Source organism: Hippopotamus amphibius, chromosome 2 (genome assembly GCF_030028045.1).
Source record: "Hippopotamus amphibius kiboko isolate mHipAmp2 chromosome 2, mHipAmp2.hap2, whole genome shotgun sequence".
Lineage (NCBI taxonomy): Eukaryota > Metazoa > Chordata > Mammalia > Artiodactyla > Hippopotamidae > Hippopotamus > Hippopotamus amphibius.
In genome coordinates, this window is record NC_080187.1 from 103,750,174 (window position 1) to 103,771,980 (window position 21,807).

The 21,807-nt window shown below is 41.2% G+C and overlaps 1 protein-coding gene across 1 annotated transcript in view; it reads right to left on the bottom strand.

Annotated features, from left to right (window-relative positions):
- The window catches only part of GALNTL6 (polypeptide N-acetylgalactosaminyltransferase like 6), a 1,169,120-nt gene that overhangs the window by 68,476 nt on the left and 1,078,837 nt on the right, over window positions 1–21,807 (bottom strand). The window contains exon 8 of the mRNA XM_057724757.1: window positions 19,412–19,519. Coding sequence (XP_057580740.1) covers window positions 19,412–19,519 — 108 coding nt within the window. The remainder of the gene's footprint in view (window positions 1–19,411; window positions 19,520–21,807) is intronic.

Sequence of the window (21,807 nt, forward strand, 5' to 3'; positions counted from 1 at the left end):
GTACCACATGCACACGCAGCATCCAAGTAGGCATCTTCAGTATCACCTCGCCGTATACCTTTCGTTCTGACAAATGTTCTGTATGAAATGCGTTCTAGTGTCATTTGTCCTTGGACAGACAATTTTTATGATTAGCAACAAGCCTCAAAGATAGGATGGAAAAAAATGGGTCGATAATATTAAAAGTTTATTTGTATTCAAATTAGATCCTTGTATTCACGTTAAATTTAGTTTCAGCCTTTCTCCTAAATGCCAATGATTATGTAAAGTGAAAATATTTAATTTACACCTACTTTGTGCTTCTCTGATAAACAAAAATGAGTAAAGGCAAGAAAACAGCAAAAAGCAGAGGCGAAGGGGTAAATTACCTGAGAGTAATGAGGAATGTATTCATTGAGTGGAGACATGCCTTAAAAATTCTGATAGCTTGCTAGAAAGATTTGTCACTAAGAAATCTATTTGACTAGGGTAAATAAGCACTTTTAGACTATAAATGCCATGAAGTTAGGGATAGTGTTTTTGTTTTATTTTAAATTAAAAGGCCCAAGCACATACCTGTTCTCATCTCGCCCTGCTAATCGTGGAGTTAATAAAAGACCATTTATGAAATGAAGAAGGTCCTAGCATGTGCATGTATCTATTGACAAAGGCATTGAAATAAAAACTATTTTAAAAAGCACTGTTGCTAAAGGGTAGATGTTTGTTGCTTTGTGTTTTTGAAATAGAAATAGGAATTATTGTGAAAACTCAAAGAGGAACTGACCAGTTTGGATGTGTTCAGTTAGAAATAGCTGCAAGGGTCAGGATGAACATTTGGCAGAATAAACAACGTGAATCCGTGAAAGAGGAGATAGCAGATCGGAAGATTGTCATCAAGGTCAGGGGAGCTGCAGGGCTGTTAACCTGGGAACCAGGCAGGTGGCGTTTGCTTTATCACATCCTGTTCAAATCGAGATACTTGCTTGAAGGTTAAGTTTGCTTATTTCCCAAACACTCCAAAGAAAGCAGGAAGGTCATGGACAAACTCCAGGGATAATGAATGGCAAATCATGGAGCTCTTTTGGGGTAGCTTTCAGGAGATGGGAAAAGAGAACCAGCATGATAATTGTAAAAACTAGTTGCTGGGGACTTCCCTGGTGGCCCAGTGGTTAACAATCTGCCTGCCAATGCAGGGGACACGGGTTCGACGATCCCTGGTCTGGGAAGATCCCACATGCCACAGAGCAACTAAGCCTGTGCACCACAATTACAGAGCCTGCGCTCTAGAGCCCGCGAGTCACAACTACTGAGCCTGTGTGCTGCAACTACCAAAGCCCGCATGCCTAGAGCCCGTGCTCTGCAACAAGAGAAGACTGCAATGAGAAGCCTGCTCACCGCAACAAAGAATAGCCCCTGCTCGCTACAACTAGAGAAAGCCCACGCGTAGCAGTGAAGACCCAACACAGCCAAAAAATAAATAAATAAATAAATAAATAAATAAATTTATTAAAAAAGAAAAACAAAACAAAAAAAAAACCAAAACTAATTGCCAGTGTCTCTCAGGCAAGGAGTGTTATATGAACATTTAGATGTACATACAAATCCTGACCATTTTCTAATGTTCTGATGACTCATCAGACAGCCTCCACTTGTAGATGCTCTGTTCTCTGAATGGAGTTTCCCACCAGGAGGAAACTTTCTGAAGTGTCAATAATTATAGTCAAGAGAGTAGTCCAGGTGACTGGCCAAATAATACCATTCAGAAGGCATTGTTCTGGAAATACCAATACACTCTGTGAATCTGCTATTGTCATTATGTGTCAGTACTTAGTTTTGGGAAAACCATTGGAACCTTAGCTGAGAAATATTTTTTTAAATTAATTAATTTGTTTGTGCCAGGTCTTAGTTGGGGCACGTGGGCTCCCTAGTTGTGGCTTGTGGGCTCCTTAGTTGCAGCATGTGAACTCTTAGCTGCAGCATATGGCATCTAGTTCCCTGACTAGGGATTGAACCTGGGCCCCCTGCATCAGGAGCTTGGAGTCTTAACCACTGCGCCACCAGGGAAGTCCCTCAGCTGAGAAATATTATAAGCAGTTCCAAGAAGCGTTTCATTGGTCTTTCAAAGATTGTGGAATAAATCCGCCCACTGCAGGAAATAGAATAATCACACACACATTTGAGTTCATCAGAGTATTTACATAGGAGTACATGTATCTATATATTCAAATACACGGAGGTGACGGGGTAAGAGCAAAGCAATATTTCTCACTTAAAGTTCATCACTGGGTGCACATGGACAGAATTGTAAAAGTGACATCCCAATAACACCTCTTGCCTGAAATGCTAACAAAGAGAAAAGGAAATCAGCCGGAGTTGGCCCTTCTCTCCTGAGATTGATTGAACATTGGTGATGGTGTTAAAATGTTAAACAAAAGTAGCTATGAGGAGAAAGGAAAAAGCACGGACACTGGGACATCTATACATGCAGTCATTCTCTCCCAAACTATCAGGAGTTGGATAAAAACGTGGAGCCAGGGGTCAACTGGGATTCCTGGTTTTTGAGATTTAAATGAAATTGCATTAACCCCAAATGACACATTCCTGTCTTAAGATTTGTGTGGCTTCCCAGGGATGTATGTTCACACGTTTGTCCTTCACTTTGATGTCCTATCTGGGGACCCTTCCTTCCTTCCTGCTGGCGTTCTGCCCAGGCTTGCTCACTGCCCTGGTCACACCCAGCTGAGTGGGTCCCATACCCACTGTTCCTCGCCTCTCAAACACGTCTCAGGTAGATCAGCAAGCCCTAGACTTGGAAGATGTGAGGGAAGTGGCAGAGACATAGCTGACAGCCTTAGGGCGGAAGCTTTGACTTCTTTCATATTCTTTAGCTCCTGTAGAGAATGTCGTCCTGAACAAAATTCCTTCCCTGTCCTTTGGCCTCCGCCATGTGCTGTCCTCAAAATTTCCCTCTTATGTCTTCTTTGCAGGGCTGTACCAGAATATGTCATCTCTTCCTCCTTTTCATGCTGAGCAAGTCAGCTTTCTATCTGTCTCTGCTTCTCCCGGCCAGGTGCTGAGGCTTACTTTTCCATAACCAACATGTCCTTTCCACGTGTTTTGATAAAAAAAGGTCATTCCCCTAAAAGAAATCAAACAGCTGGCTCTTGAATTACACCCACCCAACTTTTGGTCGCAGCAGGTTGATTGCCCGTTGTTGAAGACATTCCACAGGAGGTCCCTAACTGTCCTCTCCAGTTTTATTTTCCTCCAAGAAAAACTCTGCTTGGGAGATCTGCTCTGGTCAATGCTACTCCATGTTAATTAAACAAGGAGGCCACTGGACTGAGGTGGCTTTAATGTCTTGGTGACCTGAGTAAGCAAACTGTAAATGCCTCTTGCTTACAAGATGAAAACCTAAGCCCAGTCCATCACAACCAGCTTTCAGCTACAGACAATCAATCATTTCTTTCCTTGGCTTCTGCTCTTTCTCTTGTCTTTCCCCAGCGCCTGTGGGTGGAGCATTTCTAACCACTTCCTGTCTGGCGCTGACTAATTTGAATTGATTTTTGCTCAGATAAACTGTTAAAAATTTTATTTTGTCTCATTTTATCTTTTTACACATGGAAAGTACTTATACTAAAAAATTTATCTGAAATTCAAATTCAACCAGGCACGCTGCATTTTTATTTGCTGAATCTGGCAATCCTACTCCCGACATCCATAATCTGCACATGATATGTACTCCGTGAATGTTTTTAAATTGACTAAGTGGCTGTATATACAGAGACTGGCATATCTTGATGCTGGTGCCAACCCAGAGGGAATGCTTTGCTTTGGTGGAAATTATTCCAGAGACGCTTCGAGCTCTCTGCAGAGAGGCCAGCTATGACACACAGTTGATCTAAATTCGCTTCTCAACCCCCACTGCTTTTCTGTTTCTAATGGGGGGGGGGTCCCACTGGCCCTCTGTCTGTGAGGCAGACAGGGAGGCAGTCGCTGGCTGATGACAACAGCAGTGCTCACTGGGAGCTAGAGGTGGGTTGGTGCCGCATGGCTGGAACAGACCATTTAGGGCTCGCTGTTAGTTAACCTCAGTCTGAAGATAAGTAGGTGAAGGCCTCTGTCACTGCACATCCGGGCTGGGTTTCACTCTGGCTCCTAGTGTAGTGTGGACAAGGGGGAGTGGGGGGAAAGGGTCCAATCTTCGTTCAAGGTGGGTCCAAGAGGTTTTCACCTGCTGGGGTTGTACCCAGCATAGGACTCCTGTAACAGAGGACGGTAGCTCCTGGGGCTGAGCAATCAAAGGAAGGATTTCTCTGTTTACAAGAGCTGCAGACCTTCGTACTTCTTGAACGACACATGAAATAAAAACTGTTACTCTGAACACCTCTGTGCACAGGACATTGAGAGCCTCCTTTTTTTTTTATAAATTTATTTATTTTATTGGCTGTGTTGGGTCTTTTTTGCTGTGTGCGAGCTTTCTTTTTAGTTGCGGTGAGGGGGGGCTACTCTTCGTTGTGGTGTGCAGGCTCCTCATTGCCGTGGCTTCTCTTGTTGCAGAGCACGGGCTCTAGGCATGTGGGCTTCAGTAGCTACAGCACATGGGCTCAATAGTTGTGGTGCACGGGCTTAGTTGAGAGCCTCCTCTATTTTTATGTCACCCCCTGTGGTTCCCTGTGTAACAACATGCCCCGCCCCCCCACCCCAGTCAACCCAAAGTGCTATTAACCTCTCCCTTCTCTGTGTTGCCCAAATATTTACTAACTTACTTAACACATTCAGCCCTGTATTAGAGGTTTTTAGAATTCAAGTCGTGTCTTCAGTGCACTCTCCAGCGCTACATCTTTCCTTATTTCTAATACTCATCAGGTCTTTGAATTGATATTTTACCAGGAACACGCAATCACCTTGCTTCCTCAGCCAGAAGGACAGATTTCAGCTTTGACTGATCACTGTCATTGTGAAGCACGAGGAGAGCAGATATTTCCATCATACCTGCTGGTTCACCAAATGGCATAAGTCTATCCACTAACTTTTTTTTTTCCAGCAATGTTTTAGACCCTATGCCTCCACTCTCCTGAAAATTCAATCCCTATTCTGTTTCTGAGCATATTATTTGGGGGCTGATTGTTTCTCCAGCCGAGAGGCTACCCCATGTGTGTGAATTACGTAGGTCACCTCACCTCAGTTGCGTGTTTCTGCTTCTTTGTGGCAGGTGCAGTCATACGTGCCCACTGGTGTGACCCTGACGCACACGCTGCGCTTGTGTCAATATTAAACTATTGTATTACGGTGGGTTTAGTAATAGATTTCTCTCTCTTCAGCCATCATTTTTTTTTTCGGTGTTTTTTTTCCTAGAAACTACTGATAGCTCACAAAACCAATCTCACCCAGAAACAGTTTCTTATTTGTCTCAGTCACTCCTCCAGCAAGGAATCACATCACTAGCCCATGAGTTCAAAACTTCTGCTTTCATTTAAATGCATTTCTTTTCTCCTCTTTGAAGCTTAAGAGTACTTCAGGAACTCCCGAGTCCCGCCCCAAAGCCCTCTTATAACTGATGATGTGATAAATGTCATCACAGCTATAGCTCAAAAGAGGATCTCTTTATGAGAACCCGACTCACCTCAATTATTTAGCCCAGCGCTGTTTTTCTCTGATCTAAAGACTTCTTTGAAGTCAGTGGGACGCCTTCAGCATAAGGAGAGGATGGCTAATCCAGTCCTAAAAAAAGGCTTCTCTGACAGGCAGATTCCTCTCTCTCCTTCCCCAGGGCTGTGTGAGCTGTTTACAAGTGGTTACCTGCTCTTCACTGTTTTGATATAATTTAATTACATCTCTACTATGTTTTTTTGACAGAATATTTTGGATATTTATGCTAGTGTTTCTGATAGCATTTAATGTAACCTTTAGATATAGAACAACAACAACAACAAAAAACCTCTCCAAATTATTTAACTACATATCTTATTAAAAATACATGTAAACCTAATTTTAAAATGGTTTTATTGAGGAATAATTGATGGGCACTAAACGACTTATGTTTAAAGTGTACAATTTGGTACATTTTTACATGTGTATGTAATTCTAAAACCACTGCAATCAAGGCAATGAACATATCCGTCACCGCCAATCGTTTCCATATGCCTCTTTGAAATCTCTCTCCTTGTCTTCTTTCTTAGGCACCTCTACCATCCTCAGGTAAGCACTGATCTATTTAAAGAATTTTTAAGACTTTATATCTTTAGAGCAGTTTTAGGTTCACAGCAAAGTTGAGGGGCAGGAAGGAGGTTCCCCACATACCCCCTGCCCCCACACATGCACAGCCTCCCCCACTATTCACATCCCCACAGAGTGGTCCATGTGTTACAGTGACACTCCATACTCAAAGTCCACAGTTTACATTATGGTTCACTCTTGGTGTTGTACACTGATCTATTTTTCATCACCATAATTTAGTTTGCATCTTCTAGAATTTTAAATATAATCATAAAATATGTGCTCTTTTCTGGCTTCTTCATTAAGTGTGATTATTTTGTGGTTCATCTACATAATTGCATGTACCACTTTAAAAAAAATAAATATATTTATTGGCTGCATTGGGTCTTCATTGCTGCACGCAGGCTTTCTCTAGTTGAGGCAAGTGGGGACTACTCTTCATTGTAGGCTTCTCATCGCAGTGGCTTCTCTTGTTGCAGAGCTAAGGCTCTAGGCGAGTGGGCTTCAGTAGTTGTGGCATGCAGGCTCTAGAGCACAGGCTCAGTAGTTGTGGCACACGGGCTTAGTTGCTCCACGTCATTTAGGATCTTCTCAAACCAGGGATCGAACACATGTCCCCGGCATTGGCAGGCGGATTCTTAACCACTGCACCACCAGGTAAGTCCTTGTACTACTTTTATTATATTTTATAGACTACATATGGATAGACCACAATATGTTTATCCATTTACATATTGATGGACAACACAGAAATACAAAAGATCATAAGAGACTACTATGAACAGTTATATGCTAGCAAATTGGACAACCTAGAATAAATCGATAAATTTCTAGAAATGTATAATCTACCAAGACTGAACCATGATGAAATAGAAAATCTGAACAGACTGATTACTCGCAAGGAGATTGAATCGGCAATCAAAAACATTCCAACAAGCAAAAGTCCAGGACCATTGGCTTCACTGGTGAATTCCACCAAACATTCAAAAAAGAATTGGTAGCAATACCCCTCAAACTCACCCAAAAAATAGAAGAGAACTCTTCTAAGCTCATTTTATGAGGCCAGTATTACCCTGATACCAAAACCAGACAAGGATGCCACAGGAAAAGAAGAATTACAGGCCAATATCCCTGATGAACATAGATGCAAAATTCCTCAACAAAATATTAGCAAACCAAATTTAGCAATACATTAAAAGGATCACATACCATGATCAAGTGGTTCTGGGATTTATTCCAGGAATGCAGGGATGGTTCAACATTTGCAAACCATTCAATGTGATACACCACATAATGAAATATAGGATAAAAAAATCATATGGTCATCTCAATAGATGCAGAAAAAGCATTTGATAAATTTAACATCCATTTATAATAAAACCTCTCAGCAAAGTAGGTATAAAAGGAATGTTCCTCAACATAATAAAGGACATATATGACAAGCCCTCAGCCAACATCATATTCAATAGTGAAAATCTGAAGTCATTTCCTTTAAGATCAGGAGCAAGACAAGGATTCCCACTCTCATCACTTTTATTTGACATAGTATTGGAAGTCCTCGCCACAGCAATTAGATAAAGAAAAGAAATAAAAGGAATCCAAATTGGAAAGGAAGAAGTAAAACTGTCACTGTTTGCAGATGACATGATATTATACATATATAACCCTAAAGACTCAATTAAAAACTGTTAGAACTAATACATAAATTCAGAAAAATTGCAGGATACAAAATCAATACACAAAAATCTGTTGCATTTCTATATACTAATAACAACATATCAAAGAGAAATTTAAAAAGACTCTCACTTTACAATTCCATGAAAAGAATAAAATACCTAGGAATAAATTTAACCAAGAATGTGAAAGACCTGTATAATTGAAAATTGTAAGATATTAATGAAAAAAATTGAAGAAGACACAAATAAATGGACAGATATTCCATTCTTTTGGAACAGGCATAGCTCTGAAATATTGCAGGTTAGCTCCAGACTATCACAAAGAAGCTATTATCACAATAAAACGAGTCACATGAATTTTGGGGGTTCCCAGTGCATACAAAAGTTACATTTACACTATACTATAGTGTAGTATTTACACTATACTGTAGTCTATTAAGTGCGCAATAGCATTATGTATAAAAAACAATGTACATACCTTAATTAAAAATACTTTATTGCTGGGACTTCCCTGGTGGCACAGTGGTTAAGAATCCGCCTGCCAACGCAGGGGACATGGGTTCAATCCCTGGGAAGATCCCACATGCCGAGGAACAACTAAGTCTGTGTGCCACAACTACTGAGCCTGTGCTCTAGAGCCCATGAGCCACAACTACTGAGCCCACGTGCCGCAACTACTGAAGCCTGTGCTCTGCAACAAGAGAAGCCACCGCACTGAGAAGCCTGTGTACTGCAACAAGGAGTAGCCCCTGCTTGCCACAACTAGAGAAAAGCCCATGTGCAGCAACAAAGACTCAATGCAGCCAAAAAACAAACAAAACACCACAAAGATTATGACAAGTGCTCATAATCTAAAAAAACATGTTATTGCTAAAAAATGCTAACCATTCTGAGTCTTCAGTGAGTCATAATCTTTTTGCAGGTCGAGGGTCTTGCCTTGCTGTTGAAAGCTGCTGACTGATCAGGGTGGTAGTTGCTGAAGGTGGGGGTGACTGTGGCAGTTTCTTAAAATAAGACAACAGTGGAGTTTGCCACACTGATTGACTCTTCCTTTCACAAATGCTTTCTCTTTAGCATGCAATGCCATCTGATAGCATTTTACCCACAGTAGAACTTCCTTCAAAATTGGAGGCAGTCTTCTCAAACCCTGCTGCTGCATTATGACCTGAGTTTATGTCATGTTATAAATCCTTTGTTGTCATTTCAACCATCTTCACAGCATCTTCACCAGGAATAGATTTCATCTCAAGAAACTACTGTCTTTGCTCATCCCCAAGAATCAACTCCTCATTTGTTTAAGTTTTATCATGAGATTGCAGCAATTCAGTCACATCTTCAGGCTCCACTTCTAATTCTAATTGTATTTCTATTTCTACCACCTCTCTCCCTGCTTCCTCCACTGGAGTCCTGAACCCCTCAAAGTCACCCCGAGGGCTGGAATCAACTTCTTCCAAACTCTCGTTAACGTTGATATCTTGACCTCTTCCCATGAATCATGAATGTTCTTAATGGCAACTAGAATGGTGAATTCGTTCCAGAAAGTTTTCCATTTACTTTTGCCCAGATCCATCAGAGGAATCACTATCTATGGCAGCTGTCACCTTAGGAAATGTTTTTCTTAAATAATATGATTTGAAAGTAGAAATGACTCCTTGATCCATGGGCTGCAGAGTAAATGCTGTGTTAGCAGGCATTAATCTCATTTTCCATCTCCATCAGAGCTCTTGGGTGACCAGGTGCATTGTCAATGAACAGTAATATTTTGAAAAGCATCTTTTTTTTCTTCTGAGCAGTAGTTCTTGACAGTGGGCTTAAAATATTCAGTAAATCATGTTGTAAACAGATGTGCTCTCATCTTTTTATCTTTCATAGTTTCTGTGGGTCAGGAACTTGGGAGTGGTTTGGCTGGGCAACGTGGATTGGATTTCTCATGAGTTTTGGTTGGACTTTGGCTGATGAACCAGTCATTGTAAGCCTTGAGTGGGGCTGGAAGATCCTCCAAGGTGTCTGGCAAACTGGTGCTTGCTATTGGTAGGAGGACTCAGTTTTCTCCATATGGGCGTCTCTCCAGGGCTGCTTGAGTTTCCTTGTCATGACATGGTGGCAGGCTTCCCCCAAAGCCATCCATCCAAGAGATCAAGGTGGAAGCCGCAATGCCTTTTATGACCTAGCCTCAGAAGCAACAAATAGGATGATAGGACAAAAAAGTACGCTTTCTGTTTTGTTTTGTCTTATTTTTCTCATCCCTTAAGACTGTATTTGGCTGAGATTGAGGATCAGAATACGATGGAATTATTTTTCATGACTTAAAAAAATTATGAGAAAGTGGCAGTAACCAGTCACTGTGGGAATTGTTGAAGGGTTCCCAATAGAAACAGTTCTCTGTGTTGCAGTGAGGACATATGGCCCACAGCTAGATGATGGCCACCCTGTCTGAGTCTATCCAGGACCCAAATAAGTTCTGGCACATTGAGGACTGAAGCCCTGGTTACTCCAGAGGCAGCACCACAAGCTAGAAGTGGATGCTTTTACTATGAACGTTGGTGGTGGTGTGGCTTCTCCAGTGACTTCACAAGTGGTAGGGGGAGAGGCAAGTGGAGCGCAATGCAAAGGGCAAATCTTGGGGGATGCAGAGTGGGTTCCACCTCTGACATACAGGTATGTGAGCACGCGGAGGGAGCCTTTGGTGGTGTCTAGAGACACCTAGGGATACGCGGAAGCCCATTCACCTGAGATTCAAGCCAGTGGTGTCTCACGCTGTCACAACCTAAGTGCAAAGGGCAGTGTCATAGTATTTGTGGGTGATGATTATTAATACTCTTGCTGCAAATCATATTTATTTATAAATCGCAACCATCTTTTCACCGTCAGCCAGGGAGAGGATTGAGTCTTTTGTTCCCCCACAGTAAGCATTCCAACAAACTGCGATTGAACTAAATGGTGCTAAAACATTGTTCTATCTGTTACTAGAAGACCCTGTTTTATTTTCCACACTTTCAAAAAAGGCAAAACCATCCCTATGTTTTTAACAGCTCATGCGGTTTTCTTAGGTTGAAAACTATATCTGTTCGAAGTTTAGGTAATAGGTGAAATTTTATTTTTACAAACCATTTTCAAAATTAGAACACCAAGAGCATCCGGACACCACTGCCCATTGGTTTGTGATCGTTTCTCAGTTTACAGACTAGCAAGTGAAACTGTTTTCCCCATCTCAAATGACACCAAAAAGGAGACTTGCTTGGGCTGCAGTTGTGGTTGGAGATGGAATTCTTGCCATGGACTAATAAACGATTGGAAACAAGGGTGATTAGAATGGAAATGACACAGCAGAGGCCTCCAACAGAGTGTCGCTCTGCGTTTACACATCTCAGGGTAAGAAGTTAATTCCCCCGAATGAGTCCCTCTCAGCCAGGTGCTCCTGTGGCTTCATTGTCCTATTGAGGTCCCGAAAGGCGGAGTCATAAAGCCTCCAGGGCTGCTTCCTCTTACAAGAGTCGCAGTTTTGGTTCTGGAGATTATGGCATGCTGAAATATTTTAATTTGCTTAAGTTTCAGCAGGGTAATTTTGTAGCAGCAGGGACCTCTTTGGTCTAAGCAAGCTTTCTCCTTTCCGAGGCTCCAGTGGAGCTGTGAATGCATGAAAATGTTCGGTTCTGATGGTAATAATAATAAAAATGCCATCATAATTCCCCCAGCCCACAGATACGGCTCACCATGTAGTTTGTTTCTCAAGCGCTTTGAAAAAAGAAAGTTATATAAATGCTAAATAACAAAAGAGTGCCGAGGTGCTCTAGGTGGGGAGAAGAGAAAGCAAAAGCAGGCTGGATAAGATAGCATTGGAAAGTGAAAATAATTCCCAACTTAATTTCATTAAGAATGATAAGGTCAAAGTATGATTAATCATTGCAGCCAATTATCATGTAAATATCTAGGATCTCTGCTTATATTTACTCTAAAACATCTTCCAATAAGCTTAACAAAAAACGGATGTGAAATGTTGGGCCTCACTAGATAGACCAAGAAATCCTGCATACTGTCCCCAAGCTTGGGGAGTTCTTGTCTCAATTACAGGCTATGGTTTGCACACTAGAAAATAGTAGATTATTGATTCACAAGTCAGAGCTGAGCTGACATGTGGGAAAGAACTGAGGAATGTTTGAAGTGATTAAACCGAGCAAAATAATGTTGGGAAGAAGATAGCATTTGTGGGAGTTTTGGGGAAGAAAAACATGAATACTTAAAAAAACTTCTGAGACCATCGGGGTAAGAATTAAGGGCACACGTGAGGGTCAAGCCATGGGGAACACATTTGTGTTTCACGTTTTCCCATCTCCTCTCCCCAGGTCCTTGGCAGATGAAATAGCTTCACTCTTCCTTATTTTCCTTGAATGCAAAGCAAGCATTTGAAAAAGGGACATCATTGAAGGGTTAGTATGAGTGCTGTACAGGCAGAAACTTATCTCTGGTGAAGAGTGTCCTTGGGTGAGGTAACATTCTGTTACAAAGGGGAGGCTTGATTTAATCAAAGGTCCAATGCTCTTGGTTTAGGATATGGGGCAAGTTCTAGGCATTTCTGCCTGGCACATGGTAGGCACTTGATAAATATTTATGGAAGAATTTCTGCAGCCTGATCCTTCTTTGTGGCTAGAGATGACTTTGATCTTCATAGCATGCAATGCACTCATCAAATCTTAATGATTTATTTAATTGTTATTGTCACAATACAGTTATGATTGATTTTTAGGGAGGCTATCAGGAAAAGTGATGAAATATTACTTATGGAAGATGCTTGGATTTCTTAAAAAGTTCAATAGGGAGATTCCTCAAAAAATTAAAAATAAAAATACAGTAGGATCCAGCTTATCCCACTTCTGGGTATTTTTCCAAAGAATATGAAAACACTAAATCAAAAAAATATATGCACCATTATGTTCAATGCAGCATTATTTACAATAGCCAAGATTATGGAACAACCTAACTGTCTGTCAACAGATGAATTGATAAAAAAGATATGGTATATATACACAATGGAATATTACTCAGCCATAAAAAGATGAAATGTTGCCTTTTGCCACATGGATGGACCTTGAAGGTATTATGCTAAGTGAAACAAGGCAAAGATAGACAAACACTGTGTGATTTCACTCATATGTGGAATGTACAAAACAAACAGGCATACAAAAACCAGAATAAGTGAACAAACCAAACCAAAGAAAAACAAACACGTAGACTCAGAGAACAGAGTAGTGGTTACAGAGGGGAAGGGGGAATGAGAGGAGTCAAGGGGACCAACTGCATGGTGACTGGTGGAAAATAAGTTTTTGGTGGTGAGCTCTGTAGTGAATATAAAGTAGAAATCTAATCCTGCACATGATGTTATACATCAATTTTACCTCAATAAAAATAAATGTGAAAAGTTCCATGTAAATAGGAGATATTATATTTTAAAATATGGCTTGGAGGAGAGGGAAACAAAAAATGATAGCAGTAGGTGAATCATCTTTAATTCTTTCCACGAGTACTGGACAGCCTATTGCCCTTTAGGTTACACTGCAAGGAAGAATTAGATGTAGTTATTGTTTTGAGAGGAATTGCTTCTGCACAGAAGTCCTCCTAGCCATTTATGAAGGCGTTCTTGTGGGAAGAATTCATAATTTTCTGCTCTTTGGGGGAAAGCTCGTAATAGACCACTGTGTCCCTGAACTCAAGGACAGTTTCAAACGAAGCATCTGAATTCTACAGCTTTCAGAGAAGTTGGAGGAAGGCTGCTGTTGGCTGGCAAGGTTGTGGTTCTCCAACTCTTGTCTGCTGGGAGGCTTCATGGGAGTCAACTGATTTACAGTCATCAGGGGGAAAGGTCACTTTGTGGGAGAATCGATTTCCCATTCATCACCATACTGGATGGCCTTTTTGGCGATTTTGTTTTCTGATATCAAGCTAGTCCTTTTGTTCTTGTTCATGCTTTTCCTTGACTGATATACTTTTCTGAGACAAACAAGGGACATATCTGCAAACGTCAGATATTGTTTTCTGTTTCAGCTACTCCAGGCAGTACGGTAGCCGACACCACGATGCACGTCACTGATGGACTTGGGGTGGTCTGCCTCCGACCGTGAAGCCCTCCTCCTCCTCCTCCTCCCCCTCCATACCTCCCTCCACCCCCACCAACTCCGAGGTTCTGAGATGATCTATGAGGTCAGCAGGGCTGGATGTCCCCAGGGATGTGACGCTGTGAGAAAGGCACCCCGGGAAATATATAATATTAGGAAGTCACTTCACAGCTGAAGGAGGCAAAGCAGCTCTTGTGCATAAGACCTCAGATTTCACCTTTGTGCCCATGAAGCACAATAACCATAGGAAATCTTCAGAGGTCACGGAATCCTGCTAAGAAACCCGAAGTAAATGTATAAAGTCAAAGTATCTGTAACGTGCACGTGGATCACAGTGTAGCCTATAGGATCATTAAATACCATTTGTTAATATAGAACATATATCACTATATATATGAAATTATGCTATATATCATTCAGGAGACCTACTTTCTCTTCTGTTAAATCATAATGCCAACCATACCATTATAATCTCTGTACAAAAGTTTATAAATAAGTAAACTAGTTAAGATACGAATCTCATTTCATAGTGAGTCTGATGGTTTTTACTTAACCCTTCTCACCGTCGTGACGTTTGGATTGTCACATATCGATCGTGTGACTGTGAATTTACTGTCATAGTTGGAGCCGTTAGTTATGAGACATTAAGGTTTGTACTTATCTTGTTCATTTATACTTCCAGGGCCAGGCCAGTGCCTGGCATGGTTTTTTTTTTTTTTTTTTTTCAAAAATGAAAATTGATTGGTAAAGAAAATCTGGCAAAATCTGATTTGGTGGGCTTTCAGGATTCTGGACAGAAGTCTGTGCGTGTCTCCCAGGTCTGGCTTTCCCCAAGCCTGTGTGCAGTGGCTGCTTATAACCCAGCTTATCTAAATTCAACCTCAGCATCCGTCCCTTCCTCTCGTCCCTGTACCTCGATAGGTATCTTTATCTCTCAGATGCGGCGATGAAAACCCCGCAGTCACATCTGACCTCTCTTTTCTTGCATAGTGCAGCAAATCAGTGAAAATCTCTTAGGAAATTTTCTTTACAAATGCTTCTTGCATTCAAAATATGACTTTCTTTAGTCTTTCTCTCCTTTAATATTTACCTGTTGGTTGATCTTTCCATTTTACCCCTTCTATTTTTATCTTGGCACTTCCTATTCAAGATCTGTGAATGTCTCCCTGTAGTCTGTAAGGAAAAGGTATGCACCGCGGTCTGCATTCTGTCTCCACTGCACGGTCCTGGTTTGACTGCAGCAGCCCAGATGCAACTCTCTGTCACTCTCTGTGTCCACTCCTTCCTACCTGGCCCTCTACTCCTGCTGGAGCCTGTCCGCCCCACCCGGCTGCTCCAGTTTGTTGCAAGCCTTGGACAGACACAGTCCCAGCTCTGTTCACTGGACATTTAATCTCTATCCTCTTTAACGTGAGTTACATTTTCAAGTGCTATAGGCCATCCGGCACAGTTGATTATCATGGGGATTTGACTTTGTTTTTATAGTTCTCATCCTGAAGTTTGGACAATGGTTGCCATGAAATGCAAGATGAAATTTAAAAAAGAAGAGTTATCGATCTTATGTCAATGGCAAAACACAGAAGGCTACAGTCCCCCGGTCTGGGCATCCCTTACAGACTCAGGGTGAGGACCAGCTCCTGCTTTGGCTCCTATGCGGCTGAACGAGCCTCCAGGACACCCACCCACAGTCTGCAGGGCTGCCCCGCTCTGCGAGGGACACCACCCCCACCCTGGGACATGCCCCGGCCATGTGCTCTGAGGGGACCACGGGTGCTGCATCAGCTGGTATGTTTAGCTGTGGGGTGGCTGTCACCTTTCTCAGGTTCAGTGGCAGAATTGCCCCAAACACACTGGCTCTCACAGGGGAGTCTGAGGGGCCCGAAATGGCTTCTGCAGAGCACGTGGCTCACGTCAAAGCCTGTCGCAGTGAACGGGCTCCTCGGAGGGTCTCCCCTCTGCCGCTCAGCCACTTGGCTGTTCACAAGCCAAGTGTGAAGGATAGTCGGTGCCATCGCAAGGAGGGGACACCTGTCACCTCAGCCCTGGGGACGTTCTGGTCCCCCCGCAGCACTAGGGGTGGGCAGCCCTTCCCTCAGGGACTGGCCGTTTGCTCCTGGTGAGAAGGTATCACAGCTGTGCCCCGTGTGCTGACACTGGGCCCCGAGCCAACGTGGTAAAACATCTGGTTTTATTCATGACACACAGATGCTCTGATTCCCAGATGAAGCTGAATTGTAGGGCATGGCGTCCCAGATTTTTGCATTTGTGGAAACTGACATAGGTGGCTAATTTTCATTTTTTGCCAAATAAGGGCATTAATAAAAACCTACCATGTCCTATTCTGTCATAAAAATAAAAAAGCCTAAGATTGCTGCTAAAAAAGATGTTATTAAATGGAATAGATTTAGCTTTGTGATTCTTATTTTTCTCAGTTGACTGAGGCTGGGTAAAAATTGGGCCAGGAATGGGTCCATGGGTCCTGAGTTTGGAAACCAACATTCTGTGAACCACGTTCCTTTAATTGAAGGTCCTCTTTCAGTTCAGCAGCTAAGGTACCCCATCCCCCTCCTCTTCCCCCTACCACACACATCTTTACAACACATTTTGAACAACTATTGATATTTGCTGTCTTGGATTGTCCTCTAATGATTTTGTATGTAGATATCCTGTCTCTTCCAGCCAGACTGTAGCGCTAGGTAAATAGAAGGAACTGAATAGCTAATTATTTGAATTTATTTCTATGACCCATGCTGGTTTGCTGTTTAGAGGACTGCAGGCTATTCATATGTGTGTGTGTGTGTGTGTGTGTGTGTGTGTGTGTGTGTGTGTGTGTGTTTTGGAAGTCAGCTGGAGTCCTCTACTTACATAGGTACATAAATGAAGGTTGCACATTTTTGAAGAATTAAACAAGCTTTGTGATAAGAAAATAAGCCTGTGGAGTTTTCTCTGTCTTTCTGTCCGTTTCCTGCAAGGCTGAAAGGATGAAATGCCTTGTGTGGATATGGCCCTGCATTTGAGCATCTTTAAAGTCTCCACATTTTTGATGATTTAGTGATAATGCAGGGTGTAGCAGGTAGTTGAGATTCTCCCACAAAATATCAGAATTGTTTATCATTTTAATACAGTTTTTTATTTAAAAATCATAAAATGTTTCTTAGAGTGACAGCTGAGTCTCAATATTTATGACTTTCTGATTGCTCTAGCAGTTTAGAAAAAAAAATAAAAAAAGAGCCCTCAAGTAAAATTTAAGTGGGAAAGATTAAAATTCAAAACTATGGACTTTTTTTCATTTGAATAAATCCTCACTCTTGGCTGGAAATTTTATGTGCCAGCCCTAGTTCCCCTACACTTAACAGCCTTTGAAGAAGAACTTAATTTCTTTCTTCAAAATATATGAAGTGTTATTTTTTGAAGAGAAACTTTGGAATTAGCACAACACTCCCTGCCCCCCCCCCCCACCCCAGCTTCTAGACTCTACTTTTGGCTACAAACCAAGCACACACACCACCCATCTTGCAAATAGATGATTCAGTTTGGGGCACAAGCACGGAGCATATGAGTGAGTGAAATGGATAAATGACAGAACATCATTATCTTCGGGATATTTTAAACTGCTACTACTTGTGATATCCACACATGGTTGATTTATGGTCTGTGTGCAACACTGTTCAGTCATTTCCCTTTGGGGCAGTTCTCATTGTTTCCCTGAATGAGTGTTCAGATTCAGATGTATTAAGTCTTATGACGAAATTGAATCATATTTCCTTACCCCAAATGCAGCTCTTTAATCACTTTAAGATTTTGTGATTGGTTTCTTTTCTTCAAATAGTATGTTTCTCTAACGACTTAATGAAGTATGTATTAATGCCTGATTAATCTTTTGAGGAGGGAGGAATGAAGTGACCGCCTCCCTTCAGGGTGTATGTAACGTTACTTCATTACTATTAACTCAAACTGCTGTAAGAGAGATGATGGTGCGCCTAAGAAAACGAACAGGCATTGTTGACCAATAATCTCAGAAAGGGAGTAAGGCAGAATCCTCCTTCCCCCGAAAAGACTCACTATAAATGCGAATTTTATCGTACTTCATTAAAACGTTTACGTTTTAGTAAGACCTTCGACCTGCGACATTTTCTTGTCTTAGTTTTTCCGGGTTCATTAATTCTTTCAGCATATCTTGGTGAGTTGACACTGACCCTTGTTCTAGGTGCCGGAAGAACAGTCGCAAATACCTCCAAGGAAAACTCTGCCTTCGTGGGATTGATGCTCTCATGAATTCTGAGGAACTAGTTTACATTTTTTAAAAAGCTTGTTGTGGGAACCTACTGAAGTTTATATGAAAGACTTGATTAGATATTGCAGCCTTATTAGTACAAGAACCAATGTGAGTCACTCAGGATTAGGTTCTAGGGGAACACGGTGCAGAGGGTGGTGGTAAAACACCCTTTTTCCAGACCTGGGGTCTGAGCAGTAGCAAGTAGAGCTTGTGGTGCCTGAAATTGACCAAGTGACAAAGAAAGGGACAGAGAAAACAGGAATTGTCGGGATTGTTTTCAGAAGGTATCATGACCGCATTCTTCCAAACATTCTAAAAGGCAGAAGAGAAAAGCATCCTTGCTTTTGGTCTAAGAAAAAGATTTTACTCATAATGATATCTAAAACAAACAAAAAACATCTTGGACGTGGCCAATTTTGTAATTTTGAGGATGGGGTAAAATTTTAGGCAGAACTGGCCCTGGTTACGAACGAGAGGAAGGCAGAGTTTGGGAAACACCTCTCCCCATCTCCTGTTTACCCCGTTCTCCATCTGACCAATCCTGTTACACTCACTCTGGGGGGGTCCATTCTGAAGACCTGGGATTAAAGCCCTACTTTGCTATTTGTCACTCGTGTACGTGAAAGAGCCACCTTGCTAAGCCTCAGTTTTCTCATCTAAAAACGGAGATAAGAATACTAAGCTCAGAAGTATAGGTGAAGATTAAATATAATATGCAAATATAATAATATATAAATATAAGTATAATGTATGTGAAAGTGCTTTGAAACAATTACTAACAAGACTTAGCATAATAATACTTCCTTGAGGAATAGAAATAAAACTCTGAAAAACATAGGAGGGGCTTCCTAGGTGGCGCAGTGGTTGGGAATCTGCCTGCCAATGCAGAGGACATGAGTTCAATCCCTGCTCCAGGAAGATCCCACATGCTGCGGAGCAACTAAGCCCGTGTGCCCCCCCCAAAAAAATAAAAAAAATAAAAGTGAAAAACATAGGAAACTCTACATTAAAAGCCTGCCAAATGGATTGGCCAAGCTGTGTATTTGTATGCTGATCAGACAGTGCCTTAAATTACTCCACATGTGAGACTTCGCATTCTGCCCACGGAAAGCCATATCAAACCCCCCTTATTCTGATCCTCAGTTACTCACTCTTGCCAAGCTGGTCCCAGATGGAACTTTATAAGGGACGTACTTCCTGTAGATATGGCCGACTCTGGAACAGGGAACATCAAACATTTCTCCTCCACACATCCAAACCTAAAGAGAGGAAGTTAAAACTATAACAAAAGAGAATAGTCCATTTCACACCCCAAACTGAATTATTAGTAAGATTCATACAAAATCTTAAAATCTCTTAAAATCTCTAAATCAATAATTTCTATTTATTATCGATGACTAACCAAGGGGGGAAAACCCCTCACATTTTAAAAAACCTAGATTCATAAAAGTATAGAACCAAACTATTAAATCAGTAAACCATAAATAAAACAAAACTATAAATCAGTAAATCTAATTTCCATAGGCAACATGCTGACATTTTAAAAATTCTAGCAGAATTTTATCACAGCTAATGCATAAACTGGCATTTAATGCTCAGACATCTTATTTATATACGTATTTGTTTTTGACAATCTTGTGAAATCATTTAGAGAGATAACATTGGAATTTTTTTCTTTTTTTAATATATTTATTTATTTATTTATTGGCTGTGTTGGGTCTTTGTTGCTGTGCATGGGCTTTCTCTAGTTGCGGGGAGAGGGGCTACTATTCTTTGTGTTGCGTGGGCTGCTCATTGCAGTGGCTTCTGCTGTTGCAGAGCAGGGCCTCTAGGCGCAAGGGCTTCAGTAGTTGTGGCATGTGGGCTCAATAGTTGTGGCTTGTGGGCTTTAGAGTACAGGCTCAGTAGCTGTGGTACACGGGCTTAGTAGCTCTGCGGCATGTGGGGTCTTCCTGGACCAGGGCTCAAACCTGTGTCCCCTGCATTGGCAGGTGAATTCTTAACCACTGAGCCGTCAGGGAAGCCCATAACATTGGAATTTGTGTTAATTAAAAAATTTAAAGTATAAAAATGGAATTTCTAAAATAGGTGAATGAATTAAGGAATATAGGTATATTTATTATTTGTTACATCTAGATTCTGAAACTTTCAGTAGAGCTCACCTTAAAAATCAGAGTTGCATTCTAATTTCTCCCTACCCCTGATCTTTTCTAGGTACAGAAAATATTTGGTTAGTGATGTGGACTCAAGACATTGTAAACTTGGGGTAACTGTTAAGATGCTGTACTTATAGAAACAAAATTTAATTGTTCTATTTTACCATGAAACAAAATTAATTGATTATATTTTACCATGACTACCCACTCAAACCATCAATCATAGTTTTATATAACAGGCTACTTATTGTAAAAGCATTAATTATCAAAACATAAATGCAGGTTTCACATATGCTAGATTTTTTCATTGCAAGAAAACGATTAAAAAAGAGTTAGAAACTGTAATGGTTAGTTTTGTGTGTCAATGGCTGCAAGAGTGTGCAGATAGTTGGTCAAACATTATTCTGGATGTTTCCATGAGGGTGTTTTAGAATGAGATTAACATTTAAGTTGGTGGATTTTGAGTAAAGCAGTTTCTCTCCATAATGTAGGTGGATTTATCCAATCAGTTAAAAACACTCGTAGAACAAAGACTGACCTATCCTAAGCAAAAAGGAATTCTGCCAGCAGACTGCCCGCCCTTGGATTTGAACTGCAGATCTTCTCTGCATCTTTGGCCTGCTGGTCTACCTTGTAGATTTTGAATTTACCAAGTTTCCTCAACCTCATGAGCCAATTCCTTTAAATAAATCTCTCTCCATGTAGGTACCATGTTGGTTCTGTTTCTCTGGAGAACCCTGACTGATACAGATAGACAGCTTCTTTTAAAGTGAAATATTGAAAGAGAAAGAGAAATGTTTATGTCTTAACTTACATTTGTTTCCAATGTCTTTTACTAAGAGAAATGGCACCCTAAGTAATACTGGTGAACAAAGAGTGATCAGGATGAATGGAACCCCAAGTAGAAGGCAAATGGATTATTTAAATAATACTCAGTTGCTCTAAATGAGTTCAGGACTACTCCTGGTATCAATTTTAATTTGGTTTTCGGTCAAGACATCAGAACTCTGCATAGATCATGTAAAGCTGGGTGGGGCAGTGAACATTGTCAATTACAGTACCGACATCTGGAAAGGTCCCAAGAAGCTAGAGCTGTATAAGATTAAACATGAGTAGGGGAAATGTAAGGACCTGCTCCCAGACCTACAAAAATCAACTCTTCCAGAGCAGGAGCGGGTAGAAAAAGACTGAGTAGCACAAAACACATCACCAGCACAATATGGAGAGTTTAGGGATTAAAGGTCTTGATCTATCTGCCTGAAGTCTTATGCTAATTTCTGGGAAAATGCTTTAAATTCCCTTGTAAAGAGAATTACCAACCGGGGAAGGGATGGAAACTGTCTTAGAAAAGAACAATTGGAAGAATGGAGATTTGTAGTCTTGATAAGATA